The sequence below is a fragment of the Tursiops truncatus genome, chromosome 5, assembly GCF_011762595.2.
Source record: "Tursiops truncatus isolate mTurTru1 chromosome 5, mTurTru1.mat.Y, whole genome shotgun sequence".
NCBI classification, from domain to species: Eukaryota; Metazoa; Chordata; class Mammalia; order Artiodactyla; family Delphinidae; genus Tursiops; species Tursiops truncatus.
In genome coordinates this window covers 75,536,484-75,562,366 of record NC_047038.1, presented here as the reverse complement: position 1 = coordinate 75,562,366, position 25,883 = coordinate 75,536,484, and the positions used below count along the sequence as shown (strand labels likewise).

Genomic DNA, 25,883 nt, shown 5'->3' with positions numbered 1-25,883 from the left:
CAAAGTCCGCAACTCCACACTCCAGAGGCCCTCCTTTCCACATGCTCTACTTTATGTGATTTGAAGAGTGCTAAAAAGTGCAAAGTATTCAAAAATATTGTGGACCCAAAATACTCACTTCTAAAATCATTAAAAATACAGTACATAATAAAACAAAGATAATATATATATACAATATAACCAAGAGCATATTGCCTCCAGAAGAACCCAGGTAAAATGCACACTTAATGGCAAACTCCCACAATTTTCATATTAAGTAATTTAAATAATTTTGTAAATGGCTTGATGGCATTGGATTCTGAAGAGACTGTATAGATAAATTTCAGACAGAATATCTGGCTTTGAGAAAACTATGAAACAGGCAAAATATACTCTGGGTACTGCTCATCCCCTGTTCTGCCCTACTCTGCTCCCTTGGACCTTCCCTGACTATTCTGAATCCACTGATAGCAGACACAGTTTGTGCTCCCCAAGTATCCATGTGATCCTTTACATTTCCCAGCCTCCTTTGCGGTTGTTTGAAGCCATGTGACCACTTATGTCTACGTTCAGCAGAAGTGTTGGGTATCACTCCAGGGCAATGCACTTAAGAACTAGTTTCCTGGCGGGGGGGATGGGGAGGGATAAATTGGGAGACTGGGATTGACATATATACACTACTATATATAAAATAGATAACTAATAAGAACCTACTGTATAGCACAGGGAACTCTACTCAATACTCTGTAATGACCTATATGGGGAAAGAATCTTAAAAAAAAAAAGAGTTGATATGTGTATATGTATAAGTGATTCACTTTGCTATACAGCAGAAACTAACACAACATTGTAAATCAACTATACTTCAATAAAAATTTTTTTATAAAAGAGAGAGAACTAGTGTCCTCCTCCTCCCTCTCTCTTTTCCTGTTGCAGTGACCCTAGAAACTACATATTCTGTACAGCACAGCCAGCTAACTCACACTGGATCGTGACATGAGGGGTAAATACACTTTTATTGCATCTAGTCATTGAGAGTTTTGTACCTTGTTTGTTACTGCAGCATTGCCTATCCTATGCAGACTAATACACCACATATTTTACTATAGCTCATGTTATAATTATTTATGTACTTGCTTGGAGTTTGAAGGACCCAATAAATAACAACGCTTTTTGCCTACCACAATTAGTAACTAACTGAAAAATAGGCACAGAAGTCAGACAAGTAGAAAAAAAATACTTCCTCTGTTATTGATAAGATGATATTGAAGAGAGTCCTGCAGATCCCTGACATCCCTGTATTGAACTTGTCCCCCAAGGCTGCAAGCCTCCCCCTTCAGAGGCTAAGTTTGCTATGTGACAGAAAGCAGATCACAAAGATCATTCAGTGTAGATAAGCAGGTCCCAGAGAGAGAGGACCCAGAAGTGACCAGTTCTCTCTCCCAATCCCATCAAACAAATGTCACTTCTACCCCCTGGGGGGTCTAATTATGGGATAAGGAAAGAGGCCAGAAATACTCAAGGAAAGTGCTTCTATGTACAAAAAGGCAGGTGAGAGGAAAAGCATTCTCCCTAACACTTGCCTGAGCTCTCTAATAAGCTCTAAACTCTTTATGTTAAAATAAGCTCTGGCCCTGCCTGGTGTCAGGTAGGATTCGGGCAAACCCTTACATGAAGTCTTCCTAATTAAATGGTGATTGATGCATCATGAAGCTCCTTTTAAAAAGTGGGAGGAGGCAAGGGGGGATTAACAGGAACTCCCGAGGTTGTACAGTCACAAAACTGGGCCATCCATCCTGAAGATCAAGCTGAAATCTTTCAATCAGTTTATCTATTTCCATGTTACTCTCTGTTTAATTCAACAACTTTTGTTGTCCCTCAGCCTTTAGTAATGACTTATTTGCCCCTTAATGCCTTGCCTTAGCTGTGCTAGCAGAGAAATGCAAGTCAGGATTCTAGGCACGCACCCAGGCCACAGTATTAACAATGGAACATTTCCCCTGAGGCCAGTGTGATGGTGGCAGCACTCAATCTTAGAAACATGGAACGTTTGATCCAACCATTTTTCTCATGTAAGAGATTATTATTCCAGTACCAACAATGGATATTCTGTGTTTTCTTATTTTTAAATGAAGTGCTATTTTCTTATCCCGGAGCAAGTTACTTAATTCTCTCAGCTTTCATTCATCTGTTCAACAAATATTTATTGAGCACTTACTATGTAACAAGTAGTGTTCTAGGACTGAGAGTATATAGGGGAACAAAACAGACAAAATCTTTGCCCTCAAGTCAGGGCGGAAAGACAATAATGAAAAAATAAATACACAGTATATAAGATGTCAATAAGAGCTACAAAGAAAAATAAAGTCAGTAAGGGGATGAGGAGTATGTAGAGGGGAACGGGGTTGCAATTTTAAATAGGGTGGTCAAAGAAGGCATCACTGATCAGCTTATATTTGAACAAGGATAAGGTATATAAACTTTTCAAGAAAAGATCATCCCATTGAAGCAGTGATAGCAAGTGCAAACACCCTGGGGCAGAAGCATGCCTATATGTCTGAAAAATAACAGGAGGCCAGTGCAGTTAGCCTCATTTGTAAATAAAAATAACTATATCCATCTTGGAGGGTTATGTACCTAGCACATTCTAACCATGGAGTGAGTACTCAATAAATGTTAGTTCCTTTTTCCTTTCTCATTCACAGCACCTAGTATGATACCTTGCATGCATAATAGTAAACGCTCAGTAAATGCTAATTGAATTGAATTGAATTGGTATTTAATTGTTTAAAATATAAACTGAGTTTAAGCATCTTATAAGGGAAAATCATGGAACCATCAGTAAACCAGATAAAGTAATACATTTAAGATTGTTTAAACTGTGTTATCACTCAAAGAGTTTGCTAGGTAAAATACAGGTTTGAAGGCAGTAAGAACAGTATACCGCTTCTACACCCTTTTCCCCCAGTGTCATATTCTGGACTCTTCTAACTACCCCCTTTCCTATTGCAACTAACCTTATCTGCATTTTGTCCCTCAGGACTACTCTGATGCTTACCTCAAGGGTTCCCAGCCTAAAGTTCCCCAAACCTTAGGAGATCTGTGAAGACAATAATGGGAGTCCACAACCTTCAGAACATCTCAGAAAATCAAATGGAATCTGACACCACCCACTAACAGGCTGTTGAGGCTCCCCAAAACACCAAATTTGTTTCTGAACTATATCAACTCCATACATTACTTCAGGCGGATAGAAGACTCTGTTTAGTACTTTTGCATGTCCTTAATTTTTTTTAAAGTTAACAAATATAATGAACAATAACAACAAAAAATATTTCCAAACATGAAATCGTGGTGGTGGATTGAGATAACCAAAAGATCCTTTCGTGGTGAAAGTTTGAGATCTGCTATGTAATTGATACAATGCAATCCCTAAGACATGTTACTGTCAGGAAACAATGAAGACACTGTCCATTGCCAGAAGGAAAAAAAACCCCAAAAAACTACACCCTTACTCAATAAAACAATGGTTTTGACATGCAGGTACTGTTTGAGCCCTGCTGAGACAGCCTGAGCCAACTCCAGGGGAGGTGGCTTGGTAGAGGAAAACAGCAAGCCTTAGTGCAGACAGAACATTTTATTATATATTAATCTTTGCAAGCAAGTCAGCTTCTGGCTCCCATCATCACCTCCAAGCCAAGATTTCCCTCCCTACCTTTTCTTCATCAGCTAAACAATATTCTTTTAATGTACCATTTTACACAAGACAGTTGACAGTTTCCTCGTTTATTCCTATAGATACTTAAATTGGATTGTTACTTCTATTGGAAATTATCTCATTAACATCTGCTAATCCTATGTGGAGGTCTGATTAATATCTCTCCTTTTCATTCACTTATTGTGTATTATGTCACCATAGCTACATCTGCAACCTACATCTCTTCATCTTAAGGCAGGCTTCCCTTCTCTCTCAGGTATTATATTACCTCACAATGTCTAGTCGTGATCCTGTGCAGAAACAAGAAAATGTGGTCGAAGGATTTTAACTCTTGAAGGCAAATTTTTTTTTTAATAAGGATTCCCTTGCTGTTCCATGTCTTCATTGATAATTAGTCTCCTATAGTTTGACAACAGCTAAGAAAGTTTTGGAAATCCTTACCTTAGGTGCAGAGCAATAAATATATGTTTATATAGCAACAATTATGGAAATGATTTCAAGTCTGAATCAAATAATTCTCTCTGTCAGTCAAAATGCTCTTTTACACTTGACTATTTTGCTTATATTCAGAAAATATTTTCTTTTATAACAATCAGGTACAGCACATTTGTTTAACAAGATTGTTTGAGAGGACTGGGACAGGGATAGAAAATGGAGATAGAACAATTTTCTCACAGAATCAAACCAAATTAAGCAATAAAACAAAAGCAACAAGTAGTATAACAGTAAAAACAAAGACATTTTAAAAACACTCTCTTGGGCTTCCCTGGTGGCACAGTGGTCGAGAGTCCGCCTGCTGATGCAGGGGACACGGGTTCGTGCCCCGTTCTGGGAAGATCCCACATGCCGTGGAGCGGCTGGGCCCGTGAGCCATGGCTGCTGAGCCTGCGCGTCCGGAGCCTGTGCTCCGCAACGGGAGAGGCCACAACAGTGAGAGGCCCACGTAACGCAAAAAAATAAAATAAAATAAAATAAAATCTGATATTATTTACTTCTCATCTATATGAGCCATTGATATGAACCCTTGGTATTTTCTCTTTAATGATTCTATTCTGTTACCTCTTCTAAGTATATCTTAGCCAAACCAAGAGTAAGCATCTATTTTCAGGAGGCATCTAGTTTATACACTGTATGTACACACATACACACATTTTTTTTTCATAGAGGTCACTTTCTTGAAATTTCATTAACTACTGAATTTGAATTAGAGGCAAGAGGAGACTGGGATACATTAACTTGGAGCTTCACAAAATCTATGACATGAGATTGTCAGTGCAGAATCCCAAGTCCCTTAAAGGTTCAGCCCTATTATGTGACACACATAGCATTGAGCAAACAAGTAAGCACTGAGTGAATATAAGAAGAGTTCTCCTAAATCTTCATTTTAATCACTTCACCTCTCTTCTTTCCTTTTTCCCACAGGAATTACCATGAGAAAAGGGCCTTATGACAAAGGGAAAGCATAGGAATCTTCTCAAAACCCCCAAGACAGGCTTTCACCTCAAATGCCCCAGATTGAGTGCCCCATTCAGCTAGTAAAGTCTGGGAAAATGGTACTATATCTGTAGTCTTACCATTTCCTTACAAAGTCACAGGGACTAGGATCTGCAAAAAGAAAAGTAAAAGCAAAAATTAGATTCAGTAAGAATCAAATATATGATAAAAATAGCCATTACAAATCAATAAACAAAGGAGCTAGGAAAAGTAACTATTTAGGGGAAAGACCAAATTAAATATATCACACTACTTTATCAGAGTAAACCACAGGTAAATCAAAGATTAAATTAAAAAAAAATTGAATTAGAGCAAAAATAAGAGAATACCTACTTAATCACTGGATTTTAATCTGCATTAAAGGTGACAGAAGATAGAGGAAACATACAGATTAAAATATTTAAAACAAAACTTCTGTGTGTCAAAAAATAAAACAGAATAAAAACTTGGAGAAATATTTGGTAAAATGATAAAGGCTTTATAGTCTTAATAACTGAAGAGTATAAAAGGATAGATGAATAAGGAAAACACTAAGGAAGGTGTCAAAAGTTAAATGGACAAAGAAGAGGAATTCATCTATGGAAACACAAAGGGCTAATAATCATAAGAAAAAGTTCAAACTTGCTTGTAATCAAAACAATGCAAATAAAAAATGAGATTTTTAAAAACTATCAAATGAGCAAAATTTTTTTACAAAGGATAACAATGCAGGGACTTCCCTGGTGGTCCAGTGGTTAAGACTTTGTGCTTCCACTGCAGGGGGCACAGGTTCAGGTTCAATCCCTGATCAGGGAACTAAGATCCTACAGGCCACAAGGAGCAGCAAAAAAAAAAAAAACAATGCTGGAGGGGTAAGATGAAATGAGTACTTGCATGCTGCTGGTGGATATTTAAATCAGTACACTTTGTGAAAAATAATTTGGTAGTATGAGTCAGCAATGCTTATACTCCTTAATCCAATTCTACTTCTAAACATGTACCCTAAAGAAATAATTCCAACTGTGGGCAAAGATTTATGCACAAAAATGTTAATGGCGGTATCTTTAACAGTAGAAAGCTGGATACACCTGAACTATTCAAAACAGACAAAATGGAAGCAAATTAAAATTCATGTTTAGAGCAACTTCCCTGGTGGCACAGTGGACATGGGTTTGATCCCTGGTCCGGGAAGATCCCACATGCCGTGGAGCAACTAAGCCCATGTGCCACAACTACTGAGCCTGCACTCTAGAGCCACAACTACTGAGCCCGTGTGTCACAACTACTGAAGCCTGTGCGCCTAGAGCCCGTGCTCTGCAACAAGAGAAGCCAGAAGCCTGCGCACAGCAGTGAAGAGTAGCCCCCACTTGCCGTAACTAGATAAAGCCCGCACACAGAAACGAAGACCCAGCGCAGCCAAAAATAAATAAAATTAAATCTTTAAAAAAAAAAAATTATGTTTAGAAGTTTTTTTTTTACTATGGGAAAATATAGGCGATCATACAGGCCAAATTATCCAAAGGCCTATTATAATAGGCCTCATTATGACAAATTGTTCCAGACAGTTTCTCCTTGGGAGTTTTTAATCACGTCTGGGAGTCCGCCCTCTGGAGTGTTTGGGGTAAAGGAAAGTGGGTGTGCTCTGGCATCAGACAGACATGGCTCAAACCCCAGTTTTGTTACTTACTCAGCTGTACAATCTTGGGCAAATTCCTTAACTTCTCTGAGACTCAGTTTCCTCTCCTCAGATAGGAGGATAATGGGTAGGTGTGTGTAAAGATTAGTGACATGTATGTAAAACACCCTGCATATAATAGATGCAGACAGTAGATGAATGGTAGAATTATTAGTTACAACTTTAGTGCATCAATGTAGGAGCACTGTAGGAAACACAGCACTCAGGTATTGATTGGGTTTCTAGTATGTGCAGCCTGGTGCCAAAGTTGAGAGAACAAAATTTATAAGATACAGTCGGTTTCTCTTTACAAGGAGTTTACAGCCCACTAGGAGATAGGCTATGACCTTAAAAAAAAAACAAAAAAAAAAGTAAATGAAAATTTTGAGTTCGGCTATTTTCTATTAGTCTCCTTTTAAGGCTAAACTGACTCAGACGTAAGGAAGAGGGGAGAGTAGTCTACAAAAATGCCCTTGTACACAGTCATGCTGTCCCTCATGAAAGATACAGCACTTGTTTTGTGGATTTTGATGCATCACCAAGCTTGGTTTCCAGCTTTATATACACAAGTCAGAGTCAATATAACACTGAGTTAATCCTAAAATAACTTCTACAAATGCTGGTAATACGAATGAATTATGCTATTTCCTTTTGCCCTTTCATGCTATAATTTCTCCCACAGGTAGAGCTTTCATGCTTCATTTTAGAAACACATTTTTGATGTTATCTCATCAACTGGCAGGAAGGAATAGCTCTCAGGTGGCCATTGTGTCAGCTATGTCCCAAGCAAAGCAGTATTACAATGGTTTCCAAACTTGTCTGCACATTAGAATCACCTGGAAATCTTTTAAAAATTTTGGGTCCCAGCCCAGTTAAGTCACAACCTCAGGGGGTGGGACAAGCACTGGTATTTTTTGAAGCAAACAGTTTTAGGGAATACTATAATATTGTTTAATGGATAGGACTACTGGCTCTGGAATCAGACTGCCTAGAACCAAATCCTGGCTCCAACCTCTGATCTTGGGCAAATTTACTAAAGCTCTCCATACCTTAGTTTTCTCACGGTCATGTACCACAAAAGGTTGTTGTCTGAAAGTTAAATAAGATAATACATGTAAAGCACTCTGCATAGTGCCCAAAACATAGTAAATACACAATAAATCATAGCTATAATCCTAAAAATTTAAAAATTAAGATTAATTAATTTTAAATGCTTAAATTTCTGTAAATAAAAAAAAGTTTAAGTAACTGTTAAGTTTCAGTAATTGTAAAGTTTAAGTATTGGGTTGACCAAAAAGTTCATTTGGGTTTTTCTCCAACACCTTACAGAAAAACCTGAACGTTTTGGCCAACCCAATAATTTACTATTAAAGATTCCACCTATGAAAATTAATGAAATGAGAACCTAATTGTGATCATGTACTCACATGTATTTTCATTGGTTTCCTTATGTATTTATACCCTCCCCTCATTTCTAAATGAATTTTAGATTGCTTACATAAACGCATACACTACAATAGGATATTATCTGTTTTAAGATGAAAAATTCAAGGAGAGATAGAAAAATAGTGGAGGGAGAAGAGAAAGGAAAATAAAATGAAACAAAAGGGAGAATGTATAATTAAAGCCTTGTACAGTTATATCTGAACATTCTAATTCTACCATTGAAAGCAAAAAACATCAACTTTTCCTAATATTGAAATCTGAAAGAAACTTCTCTTGTGAGGTCTCAACGGTGTTATACACACACAAAATAAATTATAGGACTTGAGAATGAAAAGGTGAAGAGAATCCTATTTTCTTAGTTTTCTTCCTTCTTTAAACTTTACTCTTGATATATGCGTTTCATGAAACCATGATAAATTTTAAAAAATAAGAAGTTTTCAGTAGAGCACCATAAATAACTGAGTATAAGGAAAGATTTTGTTCCCAAAAATTATTCCTCAGAAACAAGGTTACCTTGCATGCAAGTTCTTATAAATCTCATCTTATGAGACACTTTCTCAATTACTTTATTTTCCCAACAAAGAAATGAGAAATGAAAACATATCAGCCTGAAACAACTTCAATTAATGCTAAAATAATTATAGAGCTCTCCCTACAATTTAAATTTAAATCAGTATTTAAAAAGAGGGACGAAGTAAAGAAATTTAAAACAGATTTAATAATTATTCTTGGGGATATGCTTTTGTAATCCTAAGCATTGGATGTTGCTCTAAATAATTAAACATCATTTTAAAAAGCAAAATAGAAACACAAAGAATGAGGTAGTTGTATTGTGCAGATAAAAGTACAGCTACAGAATGAATTTTTCTTTAAGTTCTGTTACATTACATGAATGGGTTCTGATGGCTTGTTACATAATTTCTAGTGACAGCATAAAACACAGGTTCAAAAGGTGCCTATCTTATCCCTAATGATATAATGGAATCTAGGCAAAGAACGAAACTGGCTGCTGAAACCACCTGGTGAAAGGTGGATGCGGAACTTTCCCATGGAGGGGTTGAGCCAACCTCATCTGAACTCACTCATCAATCTTAGAACCACCACAAACGTCAGAGCCTGACACCGTATGCCCCCAAGCGTGGCACCACCTATGAAAAATTCTTGCTTGAAACTATTTTCAGTCTAAGCAAGCCTCTTAATCTATAGGCTTTGCAAAAAAAAGGGGAGCTAGAAGAGCAAGTTAAAGACGTCACAAAGAACAAATTAAATTCAGAATATGGTATATTTTACCCAAAGTTTCTAACAAACGTGTTTGAAAAAGGGAGAGAGGATTAGGGTAGGTGTTAAAGAGTAACAGAGGGACTTCCCTGGTGGTCCAGTGGTTAAGACTCTGTGGTTCCACTGCAGGGGGTGCAGGTTCCATCCATGGTCTGGGAACTAAGATCCCACATGCCGCTCAGTGCGGCCAAAAAAAAAAAAAAAAAAGAATAACAGAGAAGAGACGATGTGTGGCCCTTGTGTGAGGGCTAATTCAAACTAACCAACTGTAAAAATACACTTTTGAGACAATTAAGGAAGATTAAATATTTAGCGGGTATTAGACGGTATTAAAGAATAATTGTAAATTTTAAGTGTAAATAATGGCATGATAATTTATGGGTTTTTTAAAGTCCTTAGCAATGAGAAAGACATATAAGATACTTATGGGCAAAATGAAATGGTGTCTAGTATTTTCTTTAAAACAACTTGTCTGATGAGGCCCATGAGTGATGTTGCACAAGCAGATGACAGGTTCCCCAGCAAAGGCAGAATCAGACTAACAAGGCAGCTCTGGAACGGTGCTGTTAAGTACAATGCCTGGTACAATAAGTATTTGCTCAATAAATTAATAAATTTATCCTTCAAGAAAAAAAAATACTCAGCCATAAAAAGAAACAAAATTGGGTCATCTGTAGAGACGTGGATGGACCTAGAGACTGTCATACAGAGTGAAGTAAGTCAGAAAAACAAATATCGTATATTAATGCATATATGTGGAAGCTAGAAAAATGGTACAGGTGAACTGGTTTGCAAGGCAGAAATAGAGACAGAGATGTAGAGAACAAACGCATGGACACCAAGGGGGGAGAGCAGGGGGTGGGGGGAATGAATTGGGAGACTGGGACTGACATATATACACTAATATGTGTAAAATAGATAACTAATAAGAACCTGCTGTATGAAAAATAAATAAATTAAAAAAACAACCAAACAAAAAAACTTGTCCTACAGGAAGCCCCAAAATGTGTGTGTGTGTGTGTGTGTGTGTGTGTGTGTGTGTGTGTGGTAGGGAGGGTTGGTAAGAGAATACCTAGATGAAATGAGATTAGCAAAATGTTAATAATTATTAAAACTAAGTGATGGGTATACGGGGGTACACTATAACATTCTCTATTTTGGGTGTGTTTGAAAATTTCTATAATAAAACTCTTAAATTTTCTATCTCAAATAACTTAAGAAATAAAAATGATTTTCCTGGAAAAAGTGTTAAATTACTCAAAAGGTAACTCTAGGGATGTCAAGCATGCAAGTGAAAAAGTTGAATAAAACTGCTTCTCCATGAAATGTAACGTTAGAAATAAGAACTATTTCTAAATTATATCATTGATTTTAATGTTATTTTAATTTTATAGGTGTTAATATAAATTAACACCTTTCTAAATAAACATTTGTCTAACTATCTTTCTTCCTAAAAGTTTATCTATTCAAATTGGCTAGAGTTTTTCCAAATTTCCTTATAATCAAGAATATATAGTAATCTCATTTTGGCAACATCTTGCTGTATCAAATTAAGCAGCTGTATTAAAATCCAGATTCTCAGCACTAGAATTCTCATTTCACTAGGAAGGAAACAGACATGCAGCTATGACAAAACCAGAACTAACCTCCTAGTTTAGTGCCCTTTCCAGTGGCACCAAGCTCCCTCTTCTACTATGTGCTCAAATTGAAATCCCCAGTATGTGGGTGGAGCCGTGACTCAGGCACGGCAGTGTTCAAGCATTCACATTTCTTTGGGGGCAGGGGCAGGATTTCAAACATCCAATCCATCCTTGGGGCAGATCTTCCTGAGTACAACTCCAGTATCACTCCCTGTTCCTAAAATATTTCCCAGCTCCTTTTTCCTAGAGAGTAACAGCAGTGCTTCTTTTCTCCATTCTCCATTCTTTTCTCCTGTATAGCCACTGCAGTATTTCACAGGCTTTGGATCAAACTAACAGGGCTTTGAATGCTGGTCCCACCACTACATGCCCACAGACAAATGCTGAGTCTCAGATTCCTCATCTGTAAATTGAGGACAAAAATACTTTGCAGAACCTTTTTTCAGGCAGCTTGGAAGATGGCGGACATTCAGACTGAGTGTGTCTACAGAAAGCAACTGACCATCTTTCAAAATAAGAAGAGGGTCCTGCTTGGAGAAACTGTCAAGGAGAAGCTCCCGCAATACAACAAGAACATCAGTCTGGGCTTCAAGACACCGAAGGAGGCCACTGAGGGCACTTGCATTGACAAGAAATGCCCTTTTACTGGTAATTTCTCCATCTGAGGGAGGATCCTGTCTGGCTTGGTGACCAAGTTGAAGATGCAGAGGACCACTATCATCTGCCGAGACTACCTCCACTACATCCGAAAGTACAACCACTTCGAAAAGCACCACAAGAACACGTCCGTGCACCTTCCCCCTGCTTCAGGGACATCCAGATTGGCAACATTTACACAGTGGGTGAGGGATGGCCCCTGAGCAAGACGGTATGCTTCAATGTGAAGGTCTCCAAGGCTGCTGGCACCAACATGCAATTCCAGAAGTTCTAAGACTGGACCCCTGCCCACTGTGCCAAACAAAATAAAATTATTTTCCCAGTCAAAAAAAAACAAAACAAAACTTTGCAGGGTGGTACAAGAATGGGAGATAATTGTATGTAGAGGTAGAGTGTCTGGTTATGGTTGGACTGAAGGCCACATCACTCATCTGGGCTCTAATTACATATTTTGCTACGTTTATGTCTATATTATTTCCCTAAGCTTGTAAACATGTGAGGAAAGACTGCTTTATTTTGTAGTCCTCACAGCACATAACATACACAGCTGAATAGATAGAATAGACAGGCCCACTATTTACAAAACACTATAATATCTATTGAGCACTTACAATGTGCCAAGCACTGTGCTGAGCTCCTTCCCCTCACTATCTTCCTATCTACTTCCCCTGTCACCCATAGCACCTAGCACAGGTAGAAGTGTGGTGGTGAAGTGGAGCAGGGTGTGGGATTGCCTGCCTGGGCCCAATCTCTGCTCTGTTACTGTGTGTGTGGCCTTTGGCAAGTCACTTACCTCCTCTCTGCCTCAGTTTCCTCATCTGCAAAGTGGGGACACAAATAGCACTTACACCAAAGGGTCGTTTTAAAGATAAAATGAGATGGTGTTGAATACGTAGGACACTCAATGGACCTAAGTTGCTGTGAGCTGAATAACAACAACTGGGTGAATCTAGACCACGTCCGTATGAATGACTTTTAGGCGGAATTCATCTCGACGTTCTAAGCTTTGGACTAGAGAAGGGTCAAGATAAAGTCCCTGTCCTCCCCTCAAGCAGCTCGCCTTTCAGGTGGACAGACAGACAATAAGCAGGTGAACAATTTCAGACGGTGGTGAGCACCGGAAGAAGATAAACTAGCATGACGTTCACTGCGTGGAAGGAAGGGGGCACCTAGCTTAGGGAGATAGGGAGGCGTCTTCGGAGGAAGTGACACTCTACCTGTGGAAATGAAAGACAAGAAAGGGCCAGATATAGGAGAGGGGAGAAAGGGAAATGAGAGAGGAAGAGCATTTCAGACCAAGAAACAGCAAGTGTGAAGGCCCTGAGGTGAAATTAAGAGAAAGGCGCAGCAAGACAGCAGTCAGGGTGGCTGGAGGGAAAGGAGCAAGGAAGAGGAGAGCAGGATTTGTGGAGAGGCCAGATCACAATGAGCCCTGGAAGAGTCTGGCTCTTACTATAAGGCCAACAGGAAGGAGCCTCTAAAGGATTCTGAGCAGAATGATGAATAGCATCTCCCTTTAAGAGATAATCAGAACGTTATGGCTGTGTTATGCCCTTTAGATGTTCGTATTTTATTCCGTAGCAAACAAACCACACTGCTCCTGTTGCCACTGGAGCCAACAGTGGGATGATCTGGCTTGTGCTCCAAGCCATCTGCTGGGGAAGGCTGCCATCTGCTGGGAGGAAGCATGATTAAAAAGCCGTTGTTCCCTCATGGGGACTGAGGCACTCCTACACGGGGATTCCCGCTGCGTGTAGAAGTAAAGCGTTTTGTAACACGATAAGGATGAAATGTCAAAGTATAACTACTCTCCACTTGCCCTCTACCCTGCCTCCTTAAGGAGCCCGTGTGTGAGCTGCTCAGCCTCAGGTACGAACGGGATACCACTGACCTATAAAGGGAAGGCAGGGAACACCTCTCAGGACAGAACTAGGGGGCACAGGCGGGCAAGAGAGAGGCAAGCTGCAGCTTGAGAGAAAGAGGAAAGGTATTTGTGGGGAACAGCTGCCATGGTGACTGGGACTTGGGAAGAGATGTGCCTCAAGAACATTTCAGCAGGATTTGCTCTGTGTTAGATGGTAGAATTCCCTTGAAGGTACTTCGCTAAGACCTAGGTTATTTCTCAAAGCTTTCTGAAGTAAAATTTGTGCTTGTTTTTAGGTATACTATGGTTTTGAAGACCGGTCTTAAAGCAGTCCAGGTCTATGCTGGGTATGACCATGTAAACAGACATTGGGATGTTCTCTGACATGACAGATTAAGCTATATAATCATTACTACTATTCATTCTTCCTCAATCCTCTCCTAGGCACAGCTCCCCACTGCCTTAGCTCAGGGTCATTTGGGCAAGAGATAGGAGAATGTGGGAAAGGGTTTTGCTTGAGGGTGAGAAGGCAGAGGCAGGAAGAGGGCAAGCCCTTCCGTCTGGTTCAACAACAACAAAAACTGGGACCTCCATGCAAACTAGAGCTCAAAAATATCACATCACCAAGCTAACTATTAAGCTGTGTCTCCTCTCACACCCCCTCGGTCTGCATTTTTGTGACCTTTTTCTCTTGTTTCAAATATATGTTTCATGTTCATTTTCACCTGATTTCATCTGTGTCAAGATAGCACTGGCAACTGAGTAGGCACTAAGAAAGCTGGGTTTATAACTCATACCATACACCAGGATAAATTCTAAATGGATCAAAGATTTCAATGTTTAAGAAAAGAAAACCCATGGTGAATTCTTTCATCACCTAGAAGTAGAAAGAGACATTTCTAATTATGATTCAATACAGAAGCCATAAAAGAGGTCAGTACTGCCATTTAACTCAGAAAAATGAAGTGACGGTCCTATAGGATACTCCAGTCCACTTTACTTTCTATGCCAGGGATGTGCTGAGGATGTGTTTGGCCTCCCCAACCACACTGACAGTCCAAGGATGGGATCCACGTCTTATTCATCTACAGCTCAGTGCCTATGCCCTGAACATAGTAAGTGCTCAATAAAGTTTAACAGTGACAGTGATGATTAGTGACGACACATTAGTAAGGTGTTAGAATGATGGAACTTACTCTACAATATACATTTTTTAAATGTGCACACAACCAAAACTGCCATGTCTCAGTCATCTCAACACCCTCACAGGACACAGAAGAGTGCCTTAGTATATTCTCAGTAAACGTCTTTCATATGAAGGAACGCTTGAGTGAGAGGGGCAGGGTGACATGCTGACTACATATGGCCTAATGTTTACATTATTTTATGTAAATAATATATAAATATACTCGCTGCTTATTGAATTAACATAAAGACTTACTGGAATTTTTAACAAGGAAAATCTAGAAGATAAATTCAGAAGATAGAAGCTTTAAAGTAGTCCTTTCTAAAGCAAAGTCTGAAAACTTTCTATACCGGGACTTCAGGGGGGCTATTGTGGGGCAGCACAGACAGGCAAGGCCCTCTAAAAGGTAGGCTTTCCCACCCTTTAAAAACATGGGCTGAGATCTGAACAGGAATTAACCACGAGATGATCCTAGGAAAACAATAAACATCTAGGGAGAGAAAACCACCCATGCAGATTCTGAAGCAGGATCAAGTATGGGATTGGCCTTTTAGGGGAAGAGAAAAGAAGCCAGTGTGACTGGGGCAGAGTGAGCAGTAGGGAAAGTGGTAGGGAGTGAGGTCAGAGAGCCCGTGGAGCTCTAGAGACCCCTACAAAAGGTTTGGGTTTATCCTAAGAGCAATGGGACACCACAGGAAGGATAATATAGTAAGGGAAAGATGTGATCCAATTTGGTTTTTAAAATATCCCCTCTGGCTAAGGTAGTAAAGACCTGAAAGGGAAAAAGAGCAGAAGCAGGGAGACTACTCAGGAGGAGAACACAGAAATCCAGGTGAGAAATGACTGTAAGCAGGATGAGTGGGATGATGACCGTAAATGACCGCAAGTAGCAGAGGAAATGAATGAATTCAGGAAATGGTCTGGAAAGAAAACAAAGAGAACTTACATTGGATGCATTGGATTTGAGGGTGAAGAAAAAGGAATCAGGGAGAAATAGATTTTGGCGGGGGGGAAATCTTCAGTCTTCAGTTGGAAGACCAAAGGAGGAACAAGATTGGGAGGAAAGTCAAGACTTCTGTCTCAAAGCATATTATATTTGAGGTGCCTATGATACATCCAAATGAAGATGTCCAGTAGGCAGTTGAATACAAAAGTGTGGGACTTTAAAAACATGAGCAGACCAAAGAGTGTATTTTTGGCAGAGTGATCCGGTACACCTTTATAAGGAGGTGACAAATACTTGAGGGAAGAGCGTCCTGGCAGAGGAAAAAGCAAGTGGAATGATCGAGGTGGGAGCAAGGAGGCCCACGTGGCTGGAGAGCAGAGGCAGTGGGGAGAGTGGTGGGACATGAGGCTGGAGAGGCCGGTCAGATCATGTGGGCCTTGTAGGCTTACTTAGGACTTTAGACTACAAACTCTGCAAGATGAGAACCCCCTCTGGAGAGGTGAGAGCAGGAGAGTTGTGCGTAATTTATGTTCTAAGGGATCCCTGTGACTGCCACATGAACCATGAACTGGTGGAAATGATGTGGGGAAGGCATGAATGTGGCAAGAGTGGAAGCTACTGAAGCAGACCAAGCAAGAGATGATAGTGGCTTACAAAGGTGATGAATGCTCGGATGTTAAGAATGGTCATTGTCGGGCTTCCCTGGTGGCGCAGAGGTTGAGAATCCGCCTGCCAATGCAGGGGACGTGGGTTCGTGCCTCGGTCCGGGAAGATCCCACATGCTGCAGAGCGGCTGGGCCCGTGAGCCATGGCCGCTGAGCCTGCGCGTCCGGAGCCTGTGCTCCGCAACGGGAGATGCCACAACAGTGAGAGGCCCGCGTACCGCAAAAAAAAAAAAAAAAAAAAAGAATGGTCATTGTCATGACATATTTCAAAATTAGGGTTTGCTAATGGCTTGGAGGCAAAGTGTAAGGGAAAAACGGGTGTCAAGAATGACTCCAAGGTTTTTGACCTGAGCATCTGGATGAATGAATTGCGGTGCCATTTGCTAAAATGGGGAACAGTGGAGGAAGAGCAAGTTTGGGGGCAGAAGTAAGAGTTCAGTTATGGATATGTTAAATTTTACATTTCTACTAGATATTCGAGTAGGGCTGTTAAAGAGACAATTGGTTACAAACCTTTGGAACTCAAGAAAGAAACGGAGGCTGGAGATAATTTGGGAAGTCATCAGCATGCAGTTAAAGCCACAGAACTGATGACATCATCCAGGGAGCAAGGAAAGTTCTAAAGAATCTGAGAGAACTGAGCCATCGCCCACTTCAACCTAGAGGCTGGGAAAACAAAGATGATCTAGCAAAGGAAACTGAGTCAGGAGCATTCAATGAGGTAGGATGACAATGAAGTGGTATCCCAGAAGTCAAGTAGAGAAAGACTTCCAAGAAACAGGGAGTGAATGTGTCAAACAAGTAAGATGAGGATGAAGAATTAGCCATTGAATTTGGCAAGGTAGAGGTCATTGTGATCTCAACAAGAGCAACTTCAGCTAAGTAGAGGGGATAAAAGCTTAAGTCGGTTCTCAAGAGAATGGGAAGAGAGGATGGAGACAATAACTCATAAACTATTTTGAGGAATTTTCCTCTAAAAAGGAGCAGAGTATAGGAGTGGTATCTGGAGGGGTACATGGGGTTAAGGGAAGGTTTGGTTTCTTCAAGATAGGAGTTATTGCTGCATGTTCATGTGCTCATGGGAATGATCCAGTAGAGAGGGAAATAAAATGATGTGGGAAAGAGAGGGGCTAATTTTAGGGGCAAAGAGCTTAAAATTAGGTGGAATAGGATTCAACATACAGGTTGAGAGAATGGCCTCTGGTAAGAACAAAGACAGCTTGTCTATTATCAACAGGACAAAAGGTAGAGTATATATGTATAGATCCTGGTAGTTTGGTAGGTTCCATGTTAGCAAATGAATTGATTAGGGAAATGTAGTATGACTGCCACACAATCACTGAGAGCAATGAAAGCACACTTGAAGTTCAAGGTCATGGATTTAAAGATCAGTCAACACAGTTGTTTTCCCTTGTCATCTTTTTTTTTTTTTTTTTGCATCTTTTCAAGTGCAGGCAAGAATTGGATTTAACTAAGCAAGAATGACGAGAGGGAGAGACAAGGGAGCTAATACTTGCAAGGAAGTGATTCCATTGGTAGACTATGGACTAAGGTAAGGAGAGACAGAAGGACATAAGGTAGTAAGTGGTATATAATGAACAGTTGATAGCATCAGTGGATTAGAGGTCCCTTTGAAGCTGAAGAATTGAGAGGGTACAAGGAGGAGTAAGTGAGCTGGAAAGATAGATGTGCTTAGAGATTAGAGTGCTTGAAACAGACATTTTGGAAGTGCTACAGCAATTGACATTATCAAAGGCTAATGCAGTGGGTGTCTAAGATGCAGTGAAGGATCCCATCATTCAAAGTGAAGAGGTCAAAGAACTAAGAAGGCAAATGGATCACCTATACTGAAATATCCACACAAAAAGGAGACAAAAGGGTTGGCGGTGGGAGAAAGACAGTAAACTAGAGCAGTTTCAGTGGAGTGGAAGAGAAAGACGCCTAACTAGGTAGAGAAGAGAATGGTAAGCAGGAAAAAGGAGTCAGTGAGTACAGATAACTCTTTTGACAAGCTCTGTAGTGACTTGCAGAAAAATGGGGCTGATGGTGCGAGAAGGAAGGGTCTGAAGAAGACATGGGGTTAAGGGTTATTTCAAGATAGAAGATTCTGCTCAACATCATTAATCATTAGAGAAATGCAAATCAAAACTACAATGAGATATCATCTCACACCAGTCAGAATGGCCATCATCAAAAAATCTACAAACAAGGGCTTCCCTGGTGGCACAGTGGTTGGGAGTCCGCCTGCCAATGCAGGGGACGCGGGTTCATGCCTGGGTCCGGGAGGATCCCACATGCCGCAGAGTGGATAGGCCCGTGAGCCATGGCCGCTGGGCCTGTGCATCCGGAGCCTGTGCTCCGCAGCGGGAGGGGCCACATCAGTGAGAGGCCCGCATACAGCAAAAAATAATAAAAAAAAAATAATAAAATAAAAAAAATTTAAAAATCTACAAACAATACATGCTGGAGAGGGTGTGGAGAAAAGGGAACGCTCTTGCACTGTTGGTGGGAATGTAAATTGATACAGCCACTATGGAGAACAGTATGGAGGTTCCTTAAAAAACTAAAACTAGAACTACCATACGACCCAGCTATCCCACTACTGGGCATATACCCTGAGAAAACCATAGTCCAAAAAGAGTCATGTACCACAATGTTCATTGCAGCTCTATTTTCAATAGCCAGGACATGGAAGCAACCTAAGTGTCCATCGACAGATGAATGGATAAAGAAGATGTGGCACATATATATACAATGGAATATTACTCAGCCATAAAAAGAAACAAAATTGAGTTATTTGTAGTGAGGTGGATGGACCTACAGTCTGTCATACAGAGTGAAGTGAGTCAGAAAAAGAAAAATAAATACTGTATGCTAACACATATATATGGAATCTAAAAAACAACAACAACAAAATGGTCATGAAGAACCTAGGGGCAAGATAGGAATAAAGACGCAGACCTACTAGAGAATGGACTTGAGGATATGGGGAGGGGGAAGAGTAAGCTGGGACAAAGCGAGAGAGTGCCATGGACATATATACACTACCAAACGTAAGGCAGATAGCTAGTGGGAAGCAGCTGCATAGCACAGGGAGATCAGCTCGGTGCTTTGTGACCACCTAGAGGGGTGGGATAGGGAGGGTGGGAGGGAGGGAGACGCAAGAGGGAAGAGTTATGGGGATATATGTACATGTATAACTGATTCACTTTGTTATAAAGCAGAAACTAACACACCATTGTAAAGCAATTATACCCTAGTAAAGATGTTAAAAAAAAAAGATAGAAGATTCTAGAGTACATGTGTATGCTCATGGGTCTGATTCATTAGAAAGAGAGAGACTGATGCTGTTAGGAGAGAGAGGGGATAACTGCAGGAACAAAGGTCTTCAGGAGACAAGAGTGGAATCCAAAGCACAAGTGGAGGCTTTTGCCACTCATAAAAAGAGGCACAGTTCTTCCCTGAAATATGAGAAAAGGCAGAATCCATGGGTGCAGGTTAGAGTAAGGCAATAGATTCATGGTAAGAAAATAAGGGAGTTCATGACATCGCTTCTATTTTCTCAAGTGTGAGGCAAAGTCTTCAGCTGTTTGGGGTCAAAGGTGTGAAGGCTGGAGTAGAGTAAAGAAGGCATTTAGTCATCTCACAGATTAGGAGAACTAATTTATTAGGTGAACAAAGTGGGCTTGCCAGGCAGTGCCAAGTGACCAGCTGAGATCTGTGGTTATGAAATTGAAATAAAAGCAGTCAGTATGATTGTGTGATTTTGTACAGGAAGAGTCAGATGCTCAGGTGTAGGCAGAGGGTGGATGGGTGGGCTTAACCAGGGTTGAGGTTCTCCCAGGAGGAGTATGGTGAACAGCCAAAGAGCCAATGGGGAGGTGAAGATGTTGTAAGTAAGCAACTGACATGACAGACCATAGAATCAAGGCTGATAAAGACAAGTCAAGGAGAAAATGAGATGAAACGTGGTCAGCCAAGGAACTGGAAGCCCAGTGTGGACAAGGAATTGTTCTGGGTGGAGTCATCAATGAGAGGCCATAAGTGAGCTGGATGTTTATACCCAAGTCCCATCAGCCCTGTTAGCTTGTGAACTTGGTGATGACTGAACATACAGCAAGCACTTAGTAAACATACTGTTTGAATTTTTGTTCAATGAGTGTTTTGTTACTACATCTTTAACAATGTAATAGCATTTATTGAGCACCACCATGTGCTAAACACTGAGAAAACTATCCTCCCTTCAAGGATCCCTCCCCTTAGCTGAGGAAAAAGATAGTGACATAACCCAAAATCTTAAGTGCTATAATAGAGATGTTCAAAGTGGCAACCCAGAGGACTGCAATGACTAACTGTAGAGAAGCCTTAAGAAGGGCTTCAAAAAGAAGTGACAGTGATTAATCGAGGACAGCTAGTGACAGTGACTAATCAAGGACAGCTAGCAAGTCCCCAGGTGGAGAGAGAGCAGAGTGAAGAGATTGTTTCATCACCAGTCTCAATTTCCCATCAGAGCTTCTTGAGGTCCAAAGACAGGGCATTGCAAAACAGCAGGTAAATGACACAAGTGTTATCCTCCTTTAAAACAAAATGGGGGGGGGGGGACTTCCTTGGTGGCACAGTGGTTAAGAATCCACCTGCCAATGCAGGGACCACGGGTTCAAGCCCTGGTCAGGGAAGATCCCACGTGCCGTGGAGCTACTAAGCCCGTGAGTCACAACTACTGAGTCTGCACTCTAGACCCCGCGTGACACAACTACTGAGCCCTCGTGCTTAGAGCCAGTGCTCCACAACAAGAGAAGCCACCACAGTGAGAAGCCCGCGCACGGCAATGAAGAGCAGCCCCGCTCGCCGCAACTAGAGAAAGCTCGCGCAGCAGCGAAGACCCAGTGCAGCCAAAAATAAATAAATAAATAAATTTATATTAAAAAAATAAAAGGTTCCTTGCAGGCAAACCTTCCCATTAGAACCCCCAGAGGGACCCCCAACACCTACCTCTCAGGGAAGATGGCAGAAGCCGTGGCGGGGATCTGGTCAGCAGAGACGGGGAGATCATCACGCCAGCTCTGGGAAGCAACTCGACTTCGTGGGGCTTGTGGGGCTCGCGGGGTGGATGAGGCTTGTAAGGTGCATGGGGTTTGGGGGGCCTGTGGGGCTCACAGGGTTGATAGAGCTCATAGGGCTTGTGGGGCTTGGGGATCTGGTGGGACTCTGCACACCCCTCTGACTCGCCTGGCTGGTCTTGCTCGCCGGCCTCCTCGGCTAACCCCGGCTCCTCGGACTCCCCAGGCTGGTTGAGCACGTCAAATATCCTGACTACAATGGGCTTCTGGAGGGCTTCTGAGCGAGTGGATATTTCTGCCATGTCGTGCCCATCGGACAGCCCAGAAGAACCCGAAAACTCCTGGCTCTCCATTGGCGGCCCAGAAGCTCCCGCTGGGCGACGACCGGAGGCTGCTCGCCTTCTATAAGACGGGAGAGGATGGGCTGACGGCCCGCACTCCGCGCGCCCCGCCCCAGCGCGCCCAACTCAGACGCGACGCGGCAGCGCTTAACAAGCCCCGCCTCTGGGCCCCTCCCTGCACGTTCTCCCGTTGCCAAGACGACGCGCCAAGTTGCGGGGGCCCACCTGGGGCCCCGCCCCTTAGAGAGGAGGCAGGTGAAAAAGAGAAAAGGGGCAGGCTCCCTGATCAGCTGTTTTTGCTTCCCTTACTTTAAGTCTGTTTCTAAGCGCATACACTTGCGTGTAGGATCATTACATCTTCTTGCAGAGTTGACCTCTTTATTATGTAATTCCCCTCTTTTGGAAAATTATTTTTCCAGTTTTATTGAGAAATAACGGACATACATCCCTGTATAAGTTTAAGGTGTACAGCATGATGGTGTGATTTACATGTATTGTGAAATGATTACCATGATAAGTTTGGTTAACATCCATCCTCTCATATTGATACAATAAAAAAAAATTTTTTTTCTCCTTGTGATGAAAATTCTTAGGATCTACTCTCTTAACAACTTTCCTATAATGCATACAGCAGTGTTAACTAGAGTCATCATGTTGTAGGTTCCATCCCTGGTGCTTATTTATCTTATAACTGGAAGTTTGTATCTTTTGACCACCTTCCTCTAACCGACCCCCTCCCCCCAATCCATATAACCACAAACCTGATTCCTTTTTCTGGGTTTGGTGTTTGTTTAAATTCCACACATCAGTGAGATCATATAGTATTTGTCTTTCTCTGTCTTGTTTTGCTTAGCATAATGCCTTCAAGGTCCACCCATGTTGTTGCAAATGATAGGATTTCCTTGTTTTTTAATGGCTGAATAATATTCCATTGTATGCACGTTTGTATGCATGTATATACATATATATACACTACAAATTCTTTTATCCATTCGCCCATCCATGGACACTTAGGTTGTTTCTATGTCTTTGCTACTGAAAATAATGCTGCTAGGAACATGGTGGTGCAGATACCTTTTTGAGTTAGTGTTTTCATTTCCTTTGGATATATTCTCAGAAGTGGAATTGCTGGATTGTACGGTAGTTCTATTTTTAATTTTTTGAGGACCCTCCATACTGTTTTCCACAGTGGCTGTACCAATTTACAATCCCACCAAGAGTACCAAAGATTCCCTTTTCTCTACATCCAAGCTGGCATTTGTTATCTCGTCTTTTTGATGATGGCCATTCTAATAGGCTTGGGGGGATACTTCATTGTTTAACTGGCATTTCCCTAATGAGGAGTGATGTTGAGTATCTTTTCATGTACATGTTGGCCATTTATAGATCTTATTCAGGAAAAATGTCTATCAGGTCCTTTTCCGTTTCTTATTTTATTTTTTCTGCTATTGAGTTGTATGTGTTCTTTACATATTTTGAATATTAACCCCGTATCAGATATACAGTCTGCAAATACTTGTCCCATTCCATTGGTTGTTTTCTCATTTTGTTGATGGTTTCTTTTGCTGTGTAGAAGCTTTTTAGTTTGATGTAGTCTCACTTATCTTTTATTTTGTTGCTTGTGCTTTAGGTATAATTCCCCTCTTTATCTTTGATAACTTTCATTATTCTCAAATCTTCTGTGTCTGAAATTAATATAGCTACTCCTGCTTTCTTTTGATTAGTGTTATATCTTTCTTCATTCACATAATTTTAATCTATATGTCTCTTTATATTCAAAGTGAGTTTCTTGTAAGCAAGAAGTGAGTTTATGGATCTTTTATTTTTTAATACACTCTGAAATTTCTGTCTTTTAATTGGTGCATTTAGACCACTGACCTTCAAAGTGATTATTGATTTAGTTGGATTAATAGCTACCATATTTTTACTGTTTTCTATCTGTTGTCCTTGTTCTTTGTTTCTCTTTTTGCCTTCCATTCTTTTTCTACCTTTTGTGGTTTTAATTGAACATTTTATTTGATTTCATTTTCTCTTTTCTTGGCATATCAGTTATAACTTCTTTTTTTTTTTAGTGGTTGCCCTAGAGTTTGCAATATACATTAACAACAAATCCAAGTCTACTTTCAAATAACACTATACCACTTCACAGGTAATGTGAATACCTTATAATAACTAAATAATCCAAATTCCTCCCTCTCATCCCTTGTATCATTGCTGTCATAACATTTATACACACATATAAGCATACATAGTCAAATATAATGTTGCTATTATTATTTTTGAAAAAACTAATGTTAGATCAATTAAGAATAAGACAAATGAGGGCTTCCCTGGTGGCACAGTGGATGAGAGTCCGCCTGCCAATGGAGGGGACACGGGTTCGTGCCCCGGTCCGGGAAGATCCCACATGCCGCGGAGCGGCTGGGCCCGCGAGCCATGGCCGCTGAGCCTGCGCGTCCGGAGCCTGTGCTCCGCAACGGGAGAGAGGCCACTACAGCTAGAGGCCCGCGTACCGCAAAAACAAAAACAAAAACAAAAACAAAAAAAGAATAAGACAAATGAAGTTTTAATTTTACCTTCACTTATTCCTTTTCCAATGTTCTTCCTTCCTTTATGTAGGTCCAAATATCTGACCTATATCATTTTCCTTCTGTTTAAAGAATTTCTTTTTAACATATCTTGCAACAAAGAAGTACTGGCAAAAAATTCCCTCAATTTTTGTCTAAGAAATTTTTCTCCTTCACTTTTGAAGAATTTCACAGGGTACAGAATTCTAGGCTAACGTTTTTTTTTTCTCAACACTGTGAATATTTTACTCTACTCTTTTCTTGTTTGTGTGGTTTCTGAGAAGCCTAATGTACTTATCTTTGATCCTCTATAGGTAAGGTGTTTTTTCCTCTGGTTTCTTTCTGGATTTTTTCTTCAAATTTGATTTTCTGCAGCTTAAAAGTGATATGCCTATCTATAGTTTTTTGTTGTTGTTGCTGTTGTTTTTTGTGGGGGAGGGCATTTGTCCTCCTTGGTGTTCTCTGAGCTTCTGGGATCTGTGGTTTGGTGTCTGACATTAATTTGGAGAAATTCTTAGTCATTGTTTCAAATATTTATTCTGTTCCTTTCTTTTCTTTCTTTCTGGTTTCCCATTACACACATGTTGCAACTTTTGTAGTTGTTCCACAGTCCTTGTATATTCTGTTCTGTTTCTTTCTAGTCTTTGTTCTTAGACTTTCAGTTTTGGAGGTTTCTATTGAGATAGTCTCAAGCTCAGAGATTCGTTCCTCAGCTATGTCCAGCCTTTTAACAAGCCCACTAAACACATTCTTCATTTCTGTATGGTGCTTGTGGTATCTCTTCTGTATGTTTTGTGTTTTAGTATGTCTTGTAGTTTTTCTTGATAGCCAGGCATGATGTACTGGGTAAAAGGAGCTGCTGTAAACAGGCCTTTAGTAATGTGGTGGTGAGGTTGGGGCGGGGGAGGGGGAGCGTTCTATAGTCCTGTGATTAGGTCTTAGGCTTTTAGAGACTAAGTGCCTCTGGACTGCAAACTTAAGTCTTAGTTTTCTGCCCTTTTAGGTGGAACAGAATGTCTAGAGTGGGCTGGAGTTGGGTATTTCCCCCAGGTCAGTTAGGCTCTGGTAATAACCCAGCAGGCTAGGCTCTGGTTAACTAGTTTCCCCTGAGGGCAGGTCTTGTTAAGAAGGACAGAGTGCTCTGGCATATTTCAAAAAAATTTTTCCCCTCCCTTGGAAGCACCAGGGGATTTCTCTCCAATATTTATTATAGGAATCTGGTCGAGGTTCTGGAGGTAAATCTCAAATAATTGGGGGCCCCTCCAATGACTGGGTTCCCCTAGAGTGTTTTAACTTTCAGATTACTCCACTTGGAGCAACCAGCAATTCATCAGTCACCGTTCCGTTTTTTCTACCCTGGGGTTCCCATGGGCAGTTTCCCACTATAA

General features: G+C 40.7%; 1 protein-coding gene and 1 pseudogene across 1 annotated transcript in view; one reads left to right on the top strand and one right to left on the bottom strand.

Annotated features, from left to right (window-relative positions):
• SPMAP2L (sperm microtubule associated protein 2 like) overlaps positions 1–22,049 on the bottom strand; it is a 78,993-nt gene extending 56,944 nt beyond the window's left edge. The window contains exons 1-2 of the mRNA XM_073805298.1: positions 21,520–22,049; positions 5,272–5,302 (exon numbers count right to left, since the gene is read on the bottom strand). Coding sequence (XP_073661399.1) covers positions 5,272–5,302; positions 21,520–21,940 — 452 coding nt within the window. The 5' untranslated portion in view covers positions 21,941–22,049. The remainder of the gene's footprint in view (positions 1–5,271; positions 5,303–21,519) is intronic.
• On the top strand, positions 11,153–15,225 carry LOC109548830 (small ribosomal subunit protein uS17-like; annotated as a pseudogene).
• Positions 22,050–25,883: the final 3,834 nt, after the last annotated feature.